Source organism: Tiliqua scincoides, chromosome 3 (assembly GCF_035046505.1).
Source record: "Tiliqua scincoides isolate rTilSci1 chromosome 3, rTilSci1.hap2, whole genome shotgun sequence".
NCBI classification, from domain to species: Eukaryota; Metazoa; Chordata; class Lepidosauria; order Squamata; family Scincidae; genus Tiliqua; species Tiliqua scincoides.
In genome coordinates, this window is record NC_089823.1 from 101,176,273 (window position 1) to 101,196,397 (window position 20,125).

General features: G+C 42.5%; 1 protein-coding gene across 2 annotated transcripts in view; it reads left to right on the forward strand.

Moving 5' to 3' along the window:
- NALCN (sodium leak channel, non-selective) overlaps positions 1-20,125 on the forward strand; it is a 227,496-nt gene that overhangs the window by 168,921 nt on the left and 38,450 nt on the right. For both annotated transcript variants that reach the window (XM_066620423.1, XM_066620424.1), the window contains 2 exons: positions 9,022-9,158; positions 10,967-11,108. In XM_066620423.1, the coding sequence (XP_066476520.1) occupies positions 9,022-9,158; positions 10,967-11,108 (279 nt within the window). The remainder of the gene's footprint in view (positions 1-9,021; positions 9,159-10,966; positions 11,109-20,125) is intronic.

Genomic DNA, 20,125 nt, shown 5'->3' on the forward strand with positions numbered 1-20,125 from the left:
ACTGGCTCCCAACATTCCTGAGATCTCAGTAAATCTGGTCATTATGGCCTGCTGTCAGTTAGGTACCTTGTTGGCTTGTACCTATGCATAAGAAATGACAGCAGAAACTAAGACGCTTTAAGATTTTTTGTTCTTGAGAGAGTAAATAGTCTAAAGCAGGGGTGCTCAATAGGTGGATCACGATCTACCGGTAGATCGCGAGGCAAAATGAGTAGATCGCGGAGCCCTGTCTCTCCAAACTGTTAATATGTCAGTTTTGTCTAGTGACTAGACGAAACTGACATATTTAGCTGACACTAAACTGACACTGAAACTGACACTTTAGCTGCTCTTCAGGCATGCAGCAACAAAACTGACAAAACTGACTAGACTCCAGCAGGGGCTCCATACATTAAAGGGGGTGTCTGTCAGACACTTCCTTCCCCCCTGGTAGCTCTCCGGGCCTTGCTGGGTTTCAAAGTAGCTCTCGAGCCAAAAAAGTGTGAGCACCCCTGGTCTAAAGGATATATTCACCTTGCAACGAGCTGATAATGCATGTGATATTTGGCTTCACTTAGCTTTATTTCATGTGATATTTCCTCCCTGCTTCATCTCAGGAATCCACTTCAACTCCCCAGAGAGTCATTTCTGTGATAAATCATTGCATGGCATTTGTATCAAGACTGGGTAAGTCATATTGGGAAGCACACTTTTCTTTGCAACTCAAACTACAAGTCCAAAAGCTTTCTGTATGAGCTGTCTCTGTTTTGGATGACCAAGACAAGAATTTCATTTTTCAAAATCTTAGAATATTAATAATAATGCTGCTTTGGATTAGTTCCAGCAAATCTTACAAAGTCTTACAATATCTGAATATACCTAAGAAATACTGAGAAATAAGTTACCATAATATTCTCAAGCATGATCTACAAGTTTGCCTTTTTTGTTATAGTAATTGGCTTGCAGCCTGGGCTAGTTGCACCCTTGAGTTTCAGTAAAATGTGCCCATTCTCCCTTCCCCTGTGCTCAGGCCCTGACTCTGAACATGTTCAAATGCACTCTGTTCACAGCTCCAAAGATTCCAGCATTATGTTTGGGCAAGTAAAATAGGTTGCAGGACATCTTGGTTCAAATTAAGCCTTATAGTGCTGTCCGTGTGGGAAATAGCATGTTATTGAAATTTACCGTTATTTAGACATGGCAAGCTGTAGAAATTACTATTAGAAAGTTAGGACCATTCTGTTGCCATAAATATCTTTAGAGGAGGCTTAAGATTAATGACTGTTACGATCTTTGAATGAAACATGTTTTATATTAATTTAAAAAGTCCCAAGTTTAAAAACTTCCCAAAAAACTTGAACAATTTCACAGAGAGGCCACTCTGAGTAGTTGTAAGCTTTGTGTATACTAGTGGCAGAGCTCTAAATTTGCCGTTATTTCAGACAGGTCTGACCTTTTCCATAGCTGTATCATGAGCAGTAAAATAGAATCTTTCCATAAGTTCCTGTGAACTTTTTATTTTGTTCAAATCTTTGTCTTTGCCATCTGGTTAAATATTTGGCCGCTTTGTCATTTTGCTGACAAATACATCTTCACATGTAAAGCCAGAATCAATGATGATGAGTCAGAAATAAAATGGAGAGAAAGATGACAATTAAAAAAGAGGTCCGTTATTTATTTTTAAGTAGAGCCTGCTAAAGAGTTGTTAATCTAAACTAATTGCTGCCCAGTTTCAACAGAAACTTTATCATAATCCTCTTTCACTTGTAAGGCAATAGTTAAACAAATATTGAAGTCAAATGGACCTCAATTAAGTCATAGTTTAAAAATACAATGTATCTATTTCATGTAAAAAGCATAAAAATACAGAATTCTGCAGTGTCAACACAAAGTACTATTGTAAAATTAGAGTTTTCATCATGTTGGGGTAATTTATGGCACAATTCTATCCAGGATTACTGGCATTTTGCACCTGCCAGTGGAAGCAGGTGCAAAATGCCGTAAAGTACTTTGCAACAATGTGCCTGTTTGCAGCCCCAGTGGGAAGCCCAGAGATTTCCAATTGGCAGCTACACACGAAGCAATGCCTGCTGGAGCAGGTGAGTGTTGTGCAGAGGAAAAATTGGGGTAGGAAGAGGGTAGGGAGGAGTGTAATTGGCTGGGGAAGGGCAGCCACATGGTTGGTGTGAGCAAATAGAGCCTAGTACAGTAGGAGGGGGCAGGATTGGCAGCACTGGCATGCACTATATTCTATACAGTGTTTCTCAAACTGTGGGTTGGGATCCACTAGATGGGTCACGAATCAATTTCAGGTGGGTGCCCATTCATTTCAGTATTTTATTTTTAATATATTAGATTTGATGGTACCATTGTATGTGACTGCATTTGGGGAAATTACAGCAGGGCCTAGGAGAGGGGGGTAAAGGGGAAAATTTGTACCCGGGCCCAGGGTCAAAAGGAGGGCCCAGGAGCCAAAGGAGGGGGCCCAGAAAGTTCCTGGAATCTTTCATTTTCCTATCTACTCAGACCTGTTGCCCCACAGGATGCTGGGGACACTACTGATGCCACATGGGTTGGTAGACCTGGGCTCCAAAGACTTTTCCAGCTGTCTCTACCCTCCCGCTCCCTGTTTTGCCCATCCCTGCCCCTATTCTGCTTGCCTGTCACCACCCTCCCCTGCTCTATTTCACCCCTCCCCTTTTGCAAAGAGGCCCAAAATAAACTTTGTACCCCCTGATAAAATTCCTCTCAGAGGCCCTGAATTACAGAACTGTACTTTTAACAGGCTAAAATGTCTATGCTTTTAAAAATGTTAGTAAATGGAACTTACTCCTGGGTAAGCCTAGGTAGGATTGCAGCCTAGGATTGTTAAAAATTTTCCTGTTTAATGATGTCATTTCTGGTCATGGCATCACTTCTGGTGGTTCTTGACAGATTCTCATTCAAAAAAGTGGGACCCGGTACTAAAAGTTTGAGAACCACTATCCTATAATGTTCCTGGGTTTGATCTGCTGACATGGACCCGCTGTGCCAGCTGGGGCTTACCCTGGGGCAAGGAGACAAATGTCTCCTTACTCCAAGGAAACCTCCAGCCTGCAAAATGCCTCCACACGATACAGGAGAAGCTTCATTGATGCCTCTGCATTGGCATGGGGGGACTTAGCTCTCCAGTACATTGAACATGCAGTATTTTATTCTGCCGGCCTGTTCAGTTTCAGTATTTGAGGTCTAACTGATCCCAATGCCTTTTTAATGAAACTTTCATATTTTCAAAAAACCTACAAGAAGGATATGAGAATTTGATCCAGTGATTCAATTGGGGTCAGCCAGATTAGACAGTGAGGGCGCATGCCAATCAGGGATTGGCATGACCAAGTCAACCTGGAACCCTCAGTATCAGTGCTACCCAGTGCACCATCCAGGTGTGGGAAGGGGCACCAGGGGGACTGCAATGCTGGACTTTGTCCAGGGTCCCAGGCAGCTTGGTGTCAACACTCAATTGACTCCTTTAGGGCACAATCCTAACCAGGTCTACTCAGAAGTAAGTCGTATTTTGTTCAATGCGGCTTACTCTCAGGAAAGTGTGGTTAGGATTGCAGCCTTAGTATATGAGTATTCTGGGAGTGTAAAGTGGGGAAGGGTTAGAGAAAAAAGTTTTATATATTTTATACTCTTTGAGATCAGTTATGACTTCAAAAATCTCAGGGGGTTAAAACAATTTAAGTATTTCTATAAATTGAACAAAGTGGAGGTGGAACAGGATGTGTGTCACGCAGAGCAAATATTACCCCAAAATGTGCTCAGAGGCACTAAGTGAAGCTAAATGCTTTGTGCTACCCAATATGTAGCATTATCTCAGCATGACAAATGTTGAAATGTACTGTAGAACGACTTTGAGCTTAAATTATTTTTAACGCATGTTGTTAATCATTCTGTTGTTTCCAAAAGGTACCTTTATGTAACTTTGCTCTATTCTTTTCTATATTACTCCAAAACTAGCTTTTATTTCTCTGCTTTACTCATATTAAAATCTAATGCGCACCTTTTAATTTTGGTGTAAAACATAGTGTCGTCTTCTATGAACAGACATGCCTTAGCTGTCGGTGACTAATCAGGGAAGAGATCTTGAGGTCATGATGGAAAACTCAATGAAAAATGTGAACCCAGTGTGCAGCTCAATGAAATGTGAACCCAATGTGTGGCAGCTAAGAAAAAGCCAAATTCTATGCAAAGGATCATTAGGAATCAGATTGAAGATAAAACTGCTAATATTTAACACCCATATAAAAATCTGTGGTGCAGCCTTATTAGAAATATTGCGTAAGTTCTATGTACATAGTATTTGGAATACTAAAGCAGTCTCACTGGTGCAACATGGTTATGCTGGCATAAGAGGGGGGTTGGATTGGGGCAGTAGTCAATATTGTCTTCAGAGTGGCTCAGTACGATGCCTTTCTCAGTCAGTACTGTGTCGTGTATGCAGCAAACAGTGTCATGATCTAATGGACAGGTGTCCTCAAAAATCAGTTGAACCACAATGTTTCTGATGCACTGGAACGATGAATACTTAATTCACAAAAGACATTCAATCAACCCTGGATTGGCTAGTACAGGACTAATAGTGGTCATCTGAGAATTAGATAACTCCACCGGATTCCATACTGTATTGGTTAGACAGGACAAAAAATGCTTGATTGAATGTGTTCTATCTAGAGTGTAAAAAGGGAATTGTGTGTGTGTGTCAACAATTATTTCTTTACATTATTGAAATTATCACAGATTGAGATTAAAAAGACTGACAAATAATAAGCAAAGTTTATGTAGTTATACCACATTTCCAATTCCTATAGCCAACAACATAAAAATTTTCTTTAATTAATGTTTATGTTTTAAAGAATCTAGCCATTCATTTAGATAGGATTGGTCATTGGGATATCTATCTTCCAGTAACTGCTTTATTTCTAAATGAAATAATAGAGATGAGAGACCACTGTTCAAAACCCCTTACTCTCAATCTCCCTTAGGAATCCAGAAGTAAGTACACTGTTCTATAAATTTGGATTGATGTATATCATAGTTTCAGCCATCATAGATTATTCTGTAGGCCTTTAAGGGTATTCTGTAAAACAGTCAATGTATGTCGCAAAAGGCACTCTGACAGCCATATGGTGTGCTGCTCGGAGTGCTGGTGGGAAGGCCTATGTCAGTGGCCATTGCCTGGATAGCCAGAGCCACCGGATGGATCGTGCAGAGGCCAGGAGGAAGCGAAACGAGGCAGGGGAAGGTTAGGAGGGGCGAAGGTGGGTGTATCAGGTCCTGGGAGGGAGTGGGGTTCATGACAATGGTGCCACTGATATCCTAACCCCCTTCCCCGGCCCAGTCCCGTGGCATGGAGCAATGCAGACTTATGGCAGGTATTAGCTGCTGTAGGTCCAAGATGACCCACCCCTGTTGCAGAGGCTTACCTCTGGGTAAGGGAATCATTTTGGCAGTGGTCATCATTTTTGGTTGCTGCTGCATCAGCGAATAGCAGGGGGACAGGCTTGGGCTGTGTAATCTGTGTTACACAGATTAGCAGGGGGATAGGATTGGGAATAGGTAATCTGTGTTGTTGAGAATAGCAGGGGGATAAGATTGGGGATAGGTAATCTGTGTTGTTGAGCACTCCTGAGCTCCTGGAACAAGTTTTCCAACAAAGTTTTGGACTAAAATTGATGAATTAAATTGAACAATTGTTTCTCATAGCTGTCCACAATTGCATTTGCCTTTGGGTAAAAGATTTTTGTTCAGCTTTGTTTTCATTTCTGACTATTGATAGTAACTGCAGGGGTTTGGATGGGAGGCTTCTACTCCTTTCAATTTATTCTTCTTCCTTCAACAAGTATATTTTCCCTGCTCCCTCTCCCCCTGCAAACAAGTAGCTTGCAGTTTTGCAGGAGAATGTTCTGTTGCTGTTTCCTTCTAATCTTCAAAATGTTGTCCTGGTTTTGATTCTCTTCGGTATTGGTGGCATCTCTCAATTTATTATCAAGCTTTTCTAATTAGTATGCTGCTTCCATCCTTGGAATTCATTAGTGGAGATAAGGTTGAACATAATTGTGGCCCTTGCAATGCCCTTAAAGCTCTCCTTTCCCTCTGCTCAATACACTATCATTAATCTGTAGCCTTTGTTTATACCCAAATGAAAGTGTTTTCAGTCCATGTGCCACTTTGTTTGCAGAAGTGATAGAGATTCTGAGGTCATTGTCCTTCTACGCTGGAGGCTGGGAGCAGGAAGAGGAGCCTGCCCTTCAGACACCCTCAAGCCCTTATCTCTGATTAGATGTTCCCCATTAGATATCCCTGTGATTGTGCTGAAATCTAATTATATTGTTTCACACTTCCCCACTTTCTTGAGATGTTTGAAGTTTCGGGGGTGGGGAGCAGCCTTTTTCACAGGGTCAGTTTCTCTTGCAAGCTGAAAGTCCTGGAGGATTATGGCACTTTACTAATATATATTTGTTTATAAATATGCTTGATGAGTGTGAGAGAACAAACAAGTATCCTGAAAGTGCAAATCTTTAAAGCACAATCAGTTTCTCTGAGAAGAAGAGGAGATAGCATGCCCAAGACAGTTGTCAAAAAGCTCAGCCTTCTGCAAAACACTAAATTTTGCAGCCTTCTGTTTCCTTCATCCTACTTGTGCCAGACTATTTCTCTCCAGCTGCCACCCAACGTACCTAATGTAAGTTTTATTTATTTAAACCTTAAAAAGGCGTAAAATACAAAAGTGCACATAACACACACACACAAAAAAAAACATAGGAGACTGTAATGCCAAGTGCTGCAATCCTATGCAATGAAACAGCACTACCATGTCCTGGATCAAAGTAAATTGCTCCCCCAAAATACCTTTAGTTATATCCTGTTTGGTTATTATTGGCTCCAATAAAGACAGCAAGTTTAACTTTACACCTTTGAATAATGGCATGGAGATAATCAGCTAGTTGCATAATAGTGGACATGTCAGTAGAGGAAAAAGGGAACCACAAAATTCCATCATCGTAAGTTCCTAGATGGTAAGTCAGTAATGGATACAGGAACACAGTATCCTTGCACAGATCCTTGCACTGTGCAATGTAATGCAATACGTACCAATGATTCGATATCCCCCTGGTTACATCCACAACATCTATCGGCCTCAGAATTTCGACTACCTATGTGCTTGGCACTGGTAGCCACTATCAGCATTCATTTATGAAAACATTTCTTGACATCCATGCCTATTGAGGAACATTTTTAACTGTTAGCTATTTGAAACCTTAAAGACAATTATCTCTTGACTCAACACAACAGCATTCCGATTGCGGTATGTTCATTCCTAACTGGCGCGCTGGTAGAACATGTGTTTCACTGGTGGCAGACTGCCAAAAAGCAACAGTAAAGTGCTGTGTAGGCCTGGAAGGGGGGTGACTTCAGCAGTGGTAGTGTTAGAATCCAAGTGGTAGAATCCAAACCCCCTTCCAGTGCCTTATCTGCCTGCATCTGGCAATGCAGATTTGTTCCAGTGATAGTGCAGGTCTTGCCCCTTAGCAGTTGCTGGAACTTACCCCAGGGCAAGGGGACAAAGGTCTCCTTACCCTGAGGAGACCTCCAGCAGCTGAAAATCTATGCCACACTGGCACCGCTGAATCACCTTGTGGAATTTAGGTAGGAGTGGACTGTAAGTATACTAACCTGTTAGGAAAGTAGCTGGTCCTTGCTCCTCAAGCTCCTCTGAATATGCTCTTACCTCCTTGCAATCCAATTTTCTTCCCTGGATGTCCTCTGGGGATAGAGCAGGGGTGCCCAAACCCCGGCCCGGGGGCCACATGCGGCCCGCGAGGCTTCTCAACACGGCCCTCAGGGAGCCCCCAGTCTCCAATGAGCCTCTGGCCCTCTGGAGATTTGTTGGTGCCTGCACTGGCCCGATGCAACTGCTTTCAACGTGAGGGCGACTGTTAGACCTCTCGCGTGAGCTGTGGGATGAGGGCTCCCTCCACTGCTTGCTGTTTCACGTCTGTGATGCAGCAGTGGCAGCAAAGGAAAGGCCAGCCTTGCTTTGTGCAAGGCCTTTTATAGGCCTTGAGCTATTGAAAGACCTTCATTCATTCATATAAGTTCATCTTTAATATATTCATTTATGTAAACTTATACAAATTTATTCAAATTTTAAATGTAAATTAATTGTTTCCCCCCCCCCGGCCCCTGGCACAGTGTCAGAGAGATGATGTGGCCCTCCTGCCAAAAACTTTGGACACCCCTGGGATAGAGGAAATAGCCAGTATCATGTCCTTGACTGACATAACACTAACTATAAACACAGCAATATTACCTTTAAGTCTAGTTAAAGGGAGTGGCACTACCCTAAAGATAAACAAGGACTTTGAAAGCCAAATTGCTTAGGTCCCAATCCTATCCAACTTTCCAGCTCCAGTGTAGCCACAATGCAGCCCCATGGTAAGAGAACTCATGTTTCCATACCTTGACAAGGCCCCAGTGGCTGTCTTTTAAGAATGTGGTGATTTCTCCATGGATTGAAGCTCTTTTTGGAGGCCATATCCTAGATCATACTGTCCAAAAACTAATTTCATTGGAATTTATTCAAGTTTAAGTGTCCATGACAGACTGTCATACAAAATCTTTCCCCATCAGCTAAGTATGGAAGTATGCAACTTTCCATTTATCCATAGCAGATGAGTCTAATAAGAAGAAGAAATAATACGTATTTATGTTCCTTGTAGAGTGTCAATGAGAACTGTGAAAAAAAACCCACAAAGGAAATACAAATATTTACTCTAACATTCTTTGCATTTTAAATATTTCAAGAAATGGACTTCTATAACTTCTGTTGTACCAATACTTCTAAAACAGTTGAAATCATTGTCTGAAGAACAGAAGTATTCTCTGTAGTTCTTTGCTGCCATCTTGTGTTTCTTCAATTGGTTGTTTTTGCTGTTTTTGAATTTAGAAAAAGAAAAAACATGCCACCTGGTTTATTTCCATTTTTCTTTCTTTTTTTAGTTGAAACAAAGTGAAGCAAATGCAGATACCAAGGAGAAGCTCCCATTACGTCTACGAATCTTTGAAAAATTCCCCAACAGACCTCAGATGGTAAAAATCTCCAAGCTCCCTTCGGATTTCACAGTCCCCAAAATAAGGTAGCCATTTTTTTCAGCGTGCCAATCAATAGCATATCAAGATGAATCTTGAAATCTTTGTATCCTTAGTTTTTTGTAGGATCCTCCTCTTTTCCCACCAGAAATCCAGAGTAGATTTCTATAACATACTCCTTAGCCCATAATGTGCTGTTTTGGTTGCTCAACTCTACGCTGCTGTTGCATGGTTTTCTAGTAGTTGCTTATCACCTGCTGTGAGTAAGCATGGAACCTATGGCTACAGACAATATAGCTCTTATTGGGAAAAATGGTCTCCAACTTAACATGAAAGGTAGATCAATGTGGGCCCAATCCTATCCAGCTTTACAGCACTGGTGCAGCTGTGCCAATGGGGCACATGCTGCATTCTTTGGTGAGGGGACAGTCACAAAGGACTCCTCAAGGTAAGGGAATGCTTGTTCTCTTACCTCAGGACCTCATTGGAGCTGCATCGGTACTGGAAAGTTGAATATTCAGGTTTCCAGTGCTGGTACATCCATATTCAGCACTGTCTTTTCTAGTGGCTGTCTGCTGGTGTTCTTTTGCATCCTTTTAGATTGTGAGCCCTTTTGGGACAGGGAACCATTAGTTGTTTGTTTGATTCTCTCTGTAATCAGCTTTGTGAACTTTCTGTTGAAAAGCGGTATATAAATAACAATAACAATAACAATAATAATAATATGTGGCATACTGTGGTGGGGGCAGTCATGGAGGCCTCCTCCAGTTAAGGGAATGTTTGTTCCCTTTCCTCAGGGCTGCATTGCTGCTGCACTGGCACTGGAGAGTTGGATAGGATTGAGCCCTTTGTCTACTATGATGAAAATTTTATAATCGTCACTGTACAGTGTGAACGTGTTTACTTGAAGCTTTTTTCATTACACATTTAGAATTTGAGTTATTACATTTAAGTTTTTATTGGCTATTAAGCAAACTATGACTTCAGTGTTCTGTTTTACATAATGTTTTACATTTGATTTATACACAGTTTTAACAATAAACTAACAGACTGGTAATGCAATGCACCTGTACTACCTTACAAAATTGAGGCTGTAATCCTATGCACATTTACCTGGAAGTCTCACTGAGCTTCCAAGTAAACATCTGTAGGATTTCACTGCAAGTGGTAAAGTCTCATAGAATATTCAAGAAAAGTTAATTTTGATTTATTGTTTTTGTATTTGTTGTGGGTTCTGTTTTGCTGAACATAGAATATAGCGAATAAAATGACTATACATTAAATATCAAAAGACAGCTAATACAAAGTACGGTCTTATAAGATACCTCAAAAGTAAAATTTGAGTCTTTTCATAAACAGATGTTGTTTGAACTGCTGCTTAAATAATTTTGTTTTTCAGAGAAAGGATGTTTTCCATGGATTACATCAGCATTTGCTTTGCTTTGAACTCGGATTTTATAAACTTGGAAAGATGTAAACTTGGAAAGATGCATTTTACATCAGAGATTTAAATCAGAGATGTAAAATGCATAATAAATGACAAATTTTTAAAGGAAAAATATTATCAGAGAGGCAAATAACTTCTTTCAAACTATAGTTCAGCCACATCCAAATTTAATGACATTTCATGATTACATGCCGATCTGTTTTGTATAATGTGTCTTGTGTGGTTCTCTGTTTTCATTTTATCTTTTATTCTAGCAGTGAGCAATTAGGACACATCATGGTCAAGAGCTATTTAGGAATATCTTTGATATTTCCTTTGTTACCACAGTTTGCTCAAGAAAAATAAGACAAAATAAATCTGATGTTGTCCCTTAATGCCCCCCCTCTTTTCTTTTTTTTAAATTACAAGGGAAAGTTTTATGAAGCAGTTTATTGATCGACAGCAGCAGGACACAACATGTTTATTGAGAAGATTACCATCAGCTTCGTCTTCTTCATGTGACCATTCCAAAAGGCTAGCAATTGAAGAAAACAAATATATTGACCAGAAGGTAAACGGCAATATACAGCAATATCTGAGTCCTGCTCTACATGCTCTAGAGTCCTATAAGCACACGGACAATTTATTGCTTAGTGTGGCACATGGGATTCATAGTTCTTTTTTATAGCCAACAATGAGAAAGCCCTGCTTGGGGGGGGGCACGACTGGTTATATAGTAATCAAAGTTTTTCATTAAGGCCGTGAATAAATGGGGGTTGGAGTTAAATTTATGTAACTTTGTTCCTCTGAAAACAAGAGTCATTCTGAATGACAACAGTTCCATTATGGCATGACAGCATAATGAAAAAAGATGGGCAGATTGGGTTGTATTTACGCATTTATAGCTATACAGCTTTCCCATCAATAATATTTTGCACGCAGATAGTCTTGTTTTATGCTTCAAAATCATAACATGATATGGATAGGGAAAAAATAAGAAGTTCCATGTCTGGCTAAAAGAGGCCTCCATGTCTATAACCCCATTCCATGGGAACAGTTAATGGCAGAGTAGGAACAGGAACCAGATTTGCATGCGAAAGATACCAAGTTTGGTATCCAAATTCAGTTCTTTCAGATGGTAGATCTGGAAAGAACTTTTCCCTGAGGCTTTAGAAAAAAGCACTGCCAATCAGACTAGACCAGGGGTGGACAAACTCCAGCCCGCAGGCCATTTGCAGCCCTCAGGGAGCCCCCAATCTCCAATGAGCCTCTGGCCCATCAAAGACTGTTGGAGCCTGCGCTGGCCCGTGACTGCCGGTCGCGACCACCAGACACAAGCTGTGTTAAAGCAAGGCCTTTTAGTCTTCATGTGCTTTCTGCTTTTCCATTATTTTAACACACACCCCCATTGCTTATGTCTCCAAGTGTTTCTGGCTTGGTCTGTGTGTTTAACACAGGTATGTGGTTAACAGTTCATAGTTCTCATGTGGTTCTACATGCCTATATTATAGTTCTCATGTGTATTATAAATAAACTCAGTAGAATCCATTCATTCATATAAGTCCAATCCCTAATGTATTCGTTTATGTAAATTTATTCAAATTTGAAATTTAAATTAATTTCTTCCCAGCCCCCCCTCCCCCACAGTGTCAGAGAGATGATGTGGTCCTTCTGCCAAAATGTTTGCCCACCCCTGGAACAGACAATACTGAACTACATGGGCTGACTTCATATCAGAAGGGTTAAAATTTTACCCATTTGGATGGAACATTGGCTTGCATTTTGTTAGATTGGTTCTGATTTTCTGCAGTTACAATTACCATAGCAACCTTCTATTTAAATGAACCAATTTCCTCTGAAAGCTCTTCTCTCTAACACAAATTTTGACTAGTAACTAAAAAAATACATCTGTGTATAGTAGAATGGAAAGAGGCAAAAGCTTATGGGCATGTTAATTAACCCATTTCTACCCAGCCCACAGGTGTACACATTTGATCCCTGTTGCGTATATGCAACATTGGGCAGAAGTGGCTTACACACACAACACTGGAATAGCAAAAGTGAGATTCTGGTAACAGTTGTACCTCCCTTTTTGCATGCTATCTATGTTTCATGCAGTTGGCATGTTACATAGCATCTAAAATGAGGATCTGAGCTTTTTAGCCACTTAACAAACGCACATTTTGAACTGATATTCCTGGGGTCCTTTGAGGAGTCATATCCCATCTTCTGACGAGGGCACCCCAGACATTAATGTGGGGAAACATTAGTTAGACTCTCTCCAAATCAGAACATGTAGGTTTTAACCAAGAGATTAGGTTTATTAACAAGCACAAAGAACACAGGTTACCATCCTGAACTTTGGCGTAGCAGTGCCACGTTGGCAGAAGCACGATCTGTAATTGGAAGAAGAGTTATCCTTGTATAAGGACCCCTGCAAGAGCAAAATTCTCCTTTCATTCACAGGTGGCACTTCTGTCAATGGGATGCTCCTGAACTGAAGCCTTGGATGCTATCCATGGAATTTCAATCAAGAAACTAAAGTAGTAATAGTCAACCTATAGCCCAATTCTAGACATCTCTCCTTAGAAATATGTCCCTTTGACTTTAGTAGGATTGCAACCCTGGTCTAATGGGTGGGCCACATGAGTGGCCCTCTTTTATCTCAGTGGCTGCAATATTGAAATCGAGCATGTCAGCTAACCATGACCCTGTGAATACCATGGATCAGGGGTGCCCAAACCCCAGCCCGGGGGCCACTTGCGGCCCTCAAGGCCTCTCAATGCGGCCCTCAGGGAGCCCCCAGTCTCCAATGAGCCTCTGGCCCTCTGGAGATTTGTTGAAGCCCGCACTGGCCCAACGCAACTTCTCTCAGCATGAGGGCGACTGTTTGACCTCTCGTGTGAGCTGTGGGATGAGAGCTCCCTCCCTGCTTGCTCTTTCACATCTGTGATGCAGCAGCGGCAGCAAAGGAAAGGCCAACCTTGCTTTGTGCAAGGCCTTTTATAGGCATTGAGCTATTGCAAGACCTTCATTCGTTCATATAAGTTCATCTTTAATATAGTCATTTATGTAAACTTATGTAAATTTATTCAAATTTTAAATGCAAATTAATTCTTTTTTTCCCCCGGCCCCCGACACAGTGTCAGAGAGCTGATGTGGCCCTCCTGCCAAAAACTTTGGACACCCCTGCCATGGATGAATCTGGCAATGCTGTGGATGGACAACAGTACACAAAATGTCTCACAGGCTACACATAGAAACCTGATGCTTGAAGCCACTCCGCTCTCCTTGGACTTGCGCCACCTCAAGATGTGGCGCAAGTTCAAGGAGACCCATAGAGGTAAGGGTACCTTGCCCAGAGGTAAAGGGAAAAGTTTCCCCTTGCCCCTGGCTCAGCCGCTTTTGACCCCTATCCTGTGCTGAATACAGCACAAGCCTTCTGGCTTGCCTGTTCCAGAGCAGAGTAGGATTGCGCTCATAAGGACATAACCAAATTTTTTCTTAACCGGATGGCTCCCTTTTAAGCAGGATCAGTCTGGGCTCATCCTAGACAATGAACATTTGTCTCTCTGCTGAAACAAAAATCAGGTACTTGTATCAACATACAACCTTGTCCCTTAGAAATGAAGCCCGTTTTACAGAGAATTACATGTAACTTCTGTAATTTAAAATCTTCTGTTCTTTTTCTCTGTGACTCTAATTTTAATGTTTCAGAGAGGATATAACTTTAGATGACTTTAAAAGGAGATTAGACAATTTCATGGAGGACAAGTTTATCAATGGCCGCTAGTTACAATAGTCACTATTCCATGTTCAGCGGCAGCTTAGTTGCAAGGGAGTAATCACAAATGAGAGTTGTGCCTTTCTCTCCTGCTTGTGGACTTCCCATTGTAGGAAGCAAGATTTGTGGCCAGATAGAGTGTTGGTTCGATATTGTGAAGGTTTCCTTATGACTTTATGAGATATGTGTTTCTTTATGCTATTATTATTGTAGTAGTAGTAGTAGTAGTAGTAGTAGTAGTAGTAGTAGTAGTAGTAGTACCATACTATTACTACTACTACATCAGTCATACCTACTTATTGGGAAATCATACTCACACTGTTATTCTGAAAGCCAAACTACATGTTACACTAGACCAGTGGTTCTCAAACTGGTGGGTGATGACCCATCAGTTCGTGTAATGCTTCCCCATCCCTTTAAGGAGTGAGGGAAGAGGAGAGTCAAGCAAGTGATCCCCAGGGTTGCATCCCTAAGGAGGGCAAAGGGCAGTGTTTTCACTTACTTGGACTCAGTGAGGGCTGCTGGAGGCTGCAGGAGGTGAAGGGAGCCCAGTGCAGCCCTCCGCAGGGCTCCCCGAGGCTTGGAATCTTGAAATGGAGTGATTGCAAAGCATTTCCTGTTTGCAGGAGGTGCATTGCAATCACTCTGTTTCAAGATTCCAAGTTTCGGGGAGCCCTGCAGAGGGTTGTGCTGGGCTTCCTGCAGCTTCCTGCAGCTTCCAGCAGCCTTCACTGAGTACAAGTAAGTAAAAGCACCCCCCCTTCGCCCCCCCTTAGGGACGCCATCCTGGGGATCACTTCCCTGCCCTTGTCCCTCCCCTGCAAAGACATACTGAGGGAGTAAAGCTCCCTCAGAGTTTGAGAACTTGTTGGCAACCTTCAGTCTCGAAAGACTATGGTATCGCGCTCTGAATGGTGGTTCTGGAACAGCGTCTAGTGTGGCTGAAAAGGCCAATTCGGGGGTGACAATCCCTTCCACACTGGGAGCAAGTGCAGTCTGTCCCTGGTCTGTCTCCCTGGCTATGGGCCTTCCTTCTTTGCCTCTTAGCCTCAGACTGTTGGCCAAGTGTCTCTTCAAACTGGGAAAGGCCATGCTGCACAGCCTGCCTCCAAGTGGGCCACTCAGAGGCCAAGGTTTCCCACCTGTTGAGGTCCACTCTTAAGGCCTTCAGATCCCTCTTGCAGATGTCTTTGTATCACAGCTGTGGTCTACCTGTAGGGCGCTTTCCTTGCACGAGTTCTCCATAGAGGAGATCCTTTGGGATCTGGCCATTATTCATTCTCATGACATGACCGAGCCAACGCAGGCATCTCTGTTTCAGCAGTGCATACATGCTAGGGATTCCAGCACGTACCAGGACTGTGTTGTTTGGAACTTTGTCCTGCCAGGTGATGTTTGAGAACCACTGCACTAAACTATCCATGATTGTTTTCCTGATGGTTTGGTGTCTTTTAAAATGAAGTTTATCTGCAGGAATTTGACCAGGTGTTCGAAACAACAGTACTAGTGAAGGAAGTGTCCATCTCTTTTCCCTCATGTTGTTTTTGCCATTTACATCTACTCTCAGGTTGTTTCACTCACAGGAGAAAAGAAAATAGCTAGCTGTATTTTTCCTTCCCAGTGCAAATAGCAGTTGGGGGTGGATTTTGATAAGTAAAACTGAGCAGCTGGAAAGGTTAAAACACTCCCCACCTCAGCAGCACTTCTCTGAACAAATTGACATCCACCCACCCACCCACACATTTACATTTCAGTAAAAAGAAAAAGGTTGGAGATCAACCATGAGTCTCTTCACTTAATGTGTAGTTCAGCCCTGAAACAACCATTAAAGTAGTCTGCCAAAACTATAATAAGATTGGCTTATGCAGTGGGTATTTCTCTTCTCATTACTGTTCCCTATTTTAAGAAAGAAAATGTTAATTTGTTTCCTGTCTAGTCAGTTTGTCTAGAATATAATTAATTTTTTAAAGCCCAATGAATTTATTCTTAGAAATACATCAACATACATGTTCTTACCCTGTGTGTATTCTTCTCTCATTTTTTAATGTGTCTCAAAGCCCAGTTCTTCTCTTCCCCTCCCCCTCCCCACTGATGCAGCAACACCAAAATGGCTACCACTGCATCCTGTGGCGGGGGGGAACAATTGCAGAAGTCTCCTCTGGGTAACAATCATTATCTGGAGGTAAACCTCTGCAGCTTAGGCCAGTCTATTCAGACCTGCATTCACTAAATAGCTGGTGCAAGTCCTCCTGGACTCATGTCATAGGATTGGGTCTGGGAAAAGGGTTAGAATTTGGCAGCCACTGCAGCTGCTGAACCTGCCCCCTTCTCAGACCCATTCTACCCATTTCCAACTGCCCTAACCCACACTGCTGGAGTGCCTTTTACTTTTGGCACTGATTGATTTATAGCTGTCAGCGCCTGTGGAAGAGATGTGCTGACAACAGATGGCCCAGGTAGGATTGGGCCAACGGTGATCTTATGTTGGTGTCAAATCATATCCTTTTAAACAGCACAAATTGGCCATAGATCTATTTTCTATGATATCATATTCAGTAATCACAGGGTAAGATTATCATCATGTGGTAGATCAGTGGATATTACTCCACATAAGTGCAGATCAAATACTCTGTTGGCATCCTTCAGTCTCAGAAGACTATGGTATCACGCTCTGAATGGTGGTTCTGGAACAGAATGTCCTCTCCAATACGCGAAGCCTGGGTAAAGTAGATATGGAGGATAGACTGTTTCCCATGCAGCAAATCCCCCCTCTCCATGTCGCTGAAATGGTCCAATGGAAAGGCAGAAGCCAATGGAAAGGCAGAAGCCAATGGTTGGTTCCAGCAGCATCGCAGGAGTTGCCAGAACGTGACTGTGTTCAGCCATGGAGTGCCTCAGGTACTCTGGCTCTGGATTTTGCCTCGAGGTTGACTCCTGAAGCCTTTTCCATAACTGGATGTAGCCACAAGGCAGTGGAGGTTTGGGATCAGAGTTTTTCTTCTCTCAGATGAGCTGCCTTCCCAGGCTGATGAGTCCTATCTACCCGGTTGCTGTTTAGTCGCCTCTTACAACAAGTACAGCCAAACTGAGGGCCTATTCTTATCCCCCAGCCCCCAGGGGAGCAGATCAAATAGTCCAACACCTATTCACCATACTCACACTGGTTTTCCTTCAATTGGATTGACAATGTGAAATTCTCTTGGTGCCATGATCTTTTCTCTGCCTATATACACACTTCCTCAATCAATGTGGTTCAGTATTTAAAAATCCAGTTGTGGAGCTGTGCTTGTGGGTTGTAATTCAGTGACAATATAATTGCACAATTGTAATTCTCTATCAGCCCAATCCTAACCAACTTTCAAGTGCCGTTTCAGCTGCAATGAAACCCTGAGGTAAAGGAAAAAACATTCCCTTACCTTGAAGAGAAGCGGAGAGTGGGTGTCAATGGGCAGTTTTCACAGTGAAGAGAGGTGAAAAGCGGTGTGCCTCAAGGATCTGTCCTGGGATTGCTGCTTTTCAACCTGTTCATAAATGACTTAGAGATAGGGATAAGCAGTGAGATGGTCAAGTTTGCGGATGACACCAAACTTTTCCTAGTGGTGAAGTCCAGAAAAGATTGTGAAGAGCTCCAGAAGGATTTCTCCAAACTGGCAGAATGGGCAGCAAAATGGCAGATGCGTTTCAATGTAAGTAATGTAAAGTCATGCACATTGGGGCAAAGAATCAAAACTTTACATATAGGCTAATGCAGTGGTTTTCAAACCAGGAAGCTTGCACTGCATCCAACGCAGGTTCGTTGACTGCAGTGGCTCAGCCAGAGGCAAGGGGAAGCTCTTCCCCCTACCCCTGGGTAAGGGCTGCTTGCGCCCATGGGCCTCCTCGGACCTGTGCCACCTCTGGAGGTGGCACAAGTCCGAGGAGAGCGGAGCGGCTTCAAGCTGCTCCATTCTCCCCGGAGACAAGGGTTGTGATCTGGCATAACTGCCGGGTCCCAGCCCCGCCCCTGGCTCCCTATGCGCCCAACCCCGGGGCTGCCCATCACCTGCCCTCCCCCCGCCTAGAACCGCCTCCCTCCCATCTCCTCCACGCCCCCCACGCCTACCTTTGCCACTTGTGTCAGCACCGGTGCGCTGACACAAGCGACTGTGAGGAAGCTGCCGTGGAGCTTCCTCCCACGGAGGTGCAAACATGCTTTACAGCATGTTTGCGACCCTCCTGGGCCGGCCAGGAGTTAAGTTTGGATTGTGCCCTAATTTGTTAGGATTGCACCCTAAATTGAATTCTTTTTCCAGCACACAGTTTGGCAAGGGCAGCTGTGTTGTAGGCTTGTGTGCTTTGGTATCCAGTCAAAGCGTGACTCAAACCAAAGCAACTGACAAGATCTGGTATTAATGTTTATATTTTTAATCACCCTCTGAAATAGGTATGCTGTATGTCAAACAATATCTGAACAGACTACATGTTCTCCAGGTCATGTATCTTTCTCACACTGTCTTTACTCGAAACCTAGTTATATTCTGCCTCTAAGACCATTCCCTGTATTGTTTTTCCTTCTATCATAGCTTTCCACAGTGCTGTTTTCAGACAAGAATTTTTAAAAACTCTCTGTCATCCACATCATCTAGGTTGTTGTCAAACAGAATGGCTTCCCATACATGGAGCAGATGTGTTTTTGTCTTTCCTTTTTACTGAAACCATCTGCCTTCCTTTAAGTTATTTTATGATCATGATAGGGTTGGCAATTTTTATCTCATTATCAGATTTTTAAAAGCACATATTCTGTTGCCATAGAATTTGGTACCATGCATAACAAAATAGGAGAGATTTAACATCAGAAAACACAAATAGAACTTACAACTGCCATTCCTAAGGTTATGAAGGAGACTTCCCAATATGTTTCTTGGGAAACATTTGTGTATATTAATGTGTAATTTGAAATACATAGTCATGTTATAAAGTTTTCTTATTTTGTGCATATGTATTTGAAGTCTTTCTTTCAAATCAAAATTAGTACTATTAAGAGCCCATTTCTACTCCCTACCATCTTTCACCATGCAACCACTCTGACCAAGTGTGTGCTGCATGCAATGGTGGAAGGTAGTAATGAGACAGCCTGAGAGAGGTAAGTAAAATTAGTTTTGACTTAACTCTCCTTAGGCCACCTGCCATCAATGGATTGCCTTGGACCTACATAAGTTCTTTTGCTGGTGTAAGTCTGATGAGAGGCATGGGGCACGTTGGGCCGGAAAAATGAGGAAAGCACCCAGGCATGTGCTGCTACTACTAGGACCCACTCCCTCCTGCCCTTGAAATGCCCTGTCCCCACCCCAAGCCTTTCCCTCCAACCCCCTCTACCACCTTACCTTCTCCAGTGCTGCATCCAAGAGCTGCTGCCTTGCATGTGGGCCCCCCAACCATTTGCCCCAGCAGTCCTGACACATGTAGCAGCAACTTGCCTTTTATGACTCCAGCAAAGCTGCACTTACAGGAATGGACCAGCTGTTCTGCCACTGTCAGTGCCCAATAGGATTGGGCTGTTAGCTACCCAAAATGATGTAGGCCATCAAAGCTAATATTTTTCATGCAAGCATGTCCATAAAACAGTACAAAACTTTGAGGTGGGCTTCTAAGGAAGGTACATGTTCTACATTTTAATTCCAGGTACATAAAAATATCTGGTTCACACCAAAATAGAACTTGTCTTTTCATATCTAATTTCAACTGGTCAGCGTCACAAAGACTGTCGGTTAGTAGGTTAACATTATGGCCTTTGACAAGATGTACAAAGTAAAGGTATTTTTCCT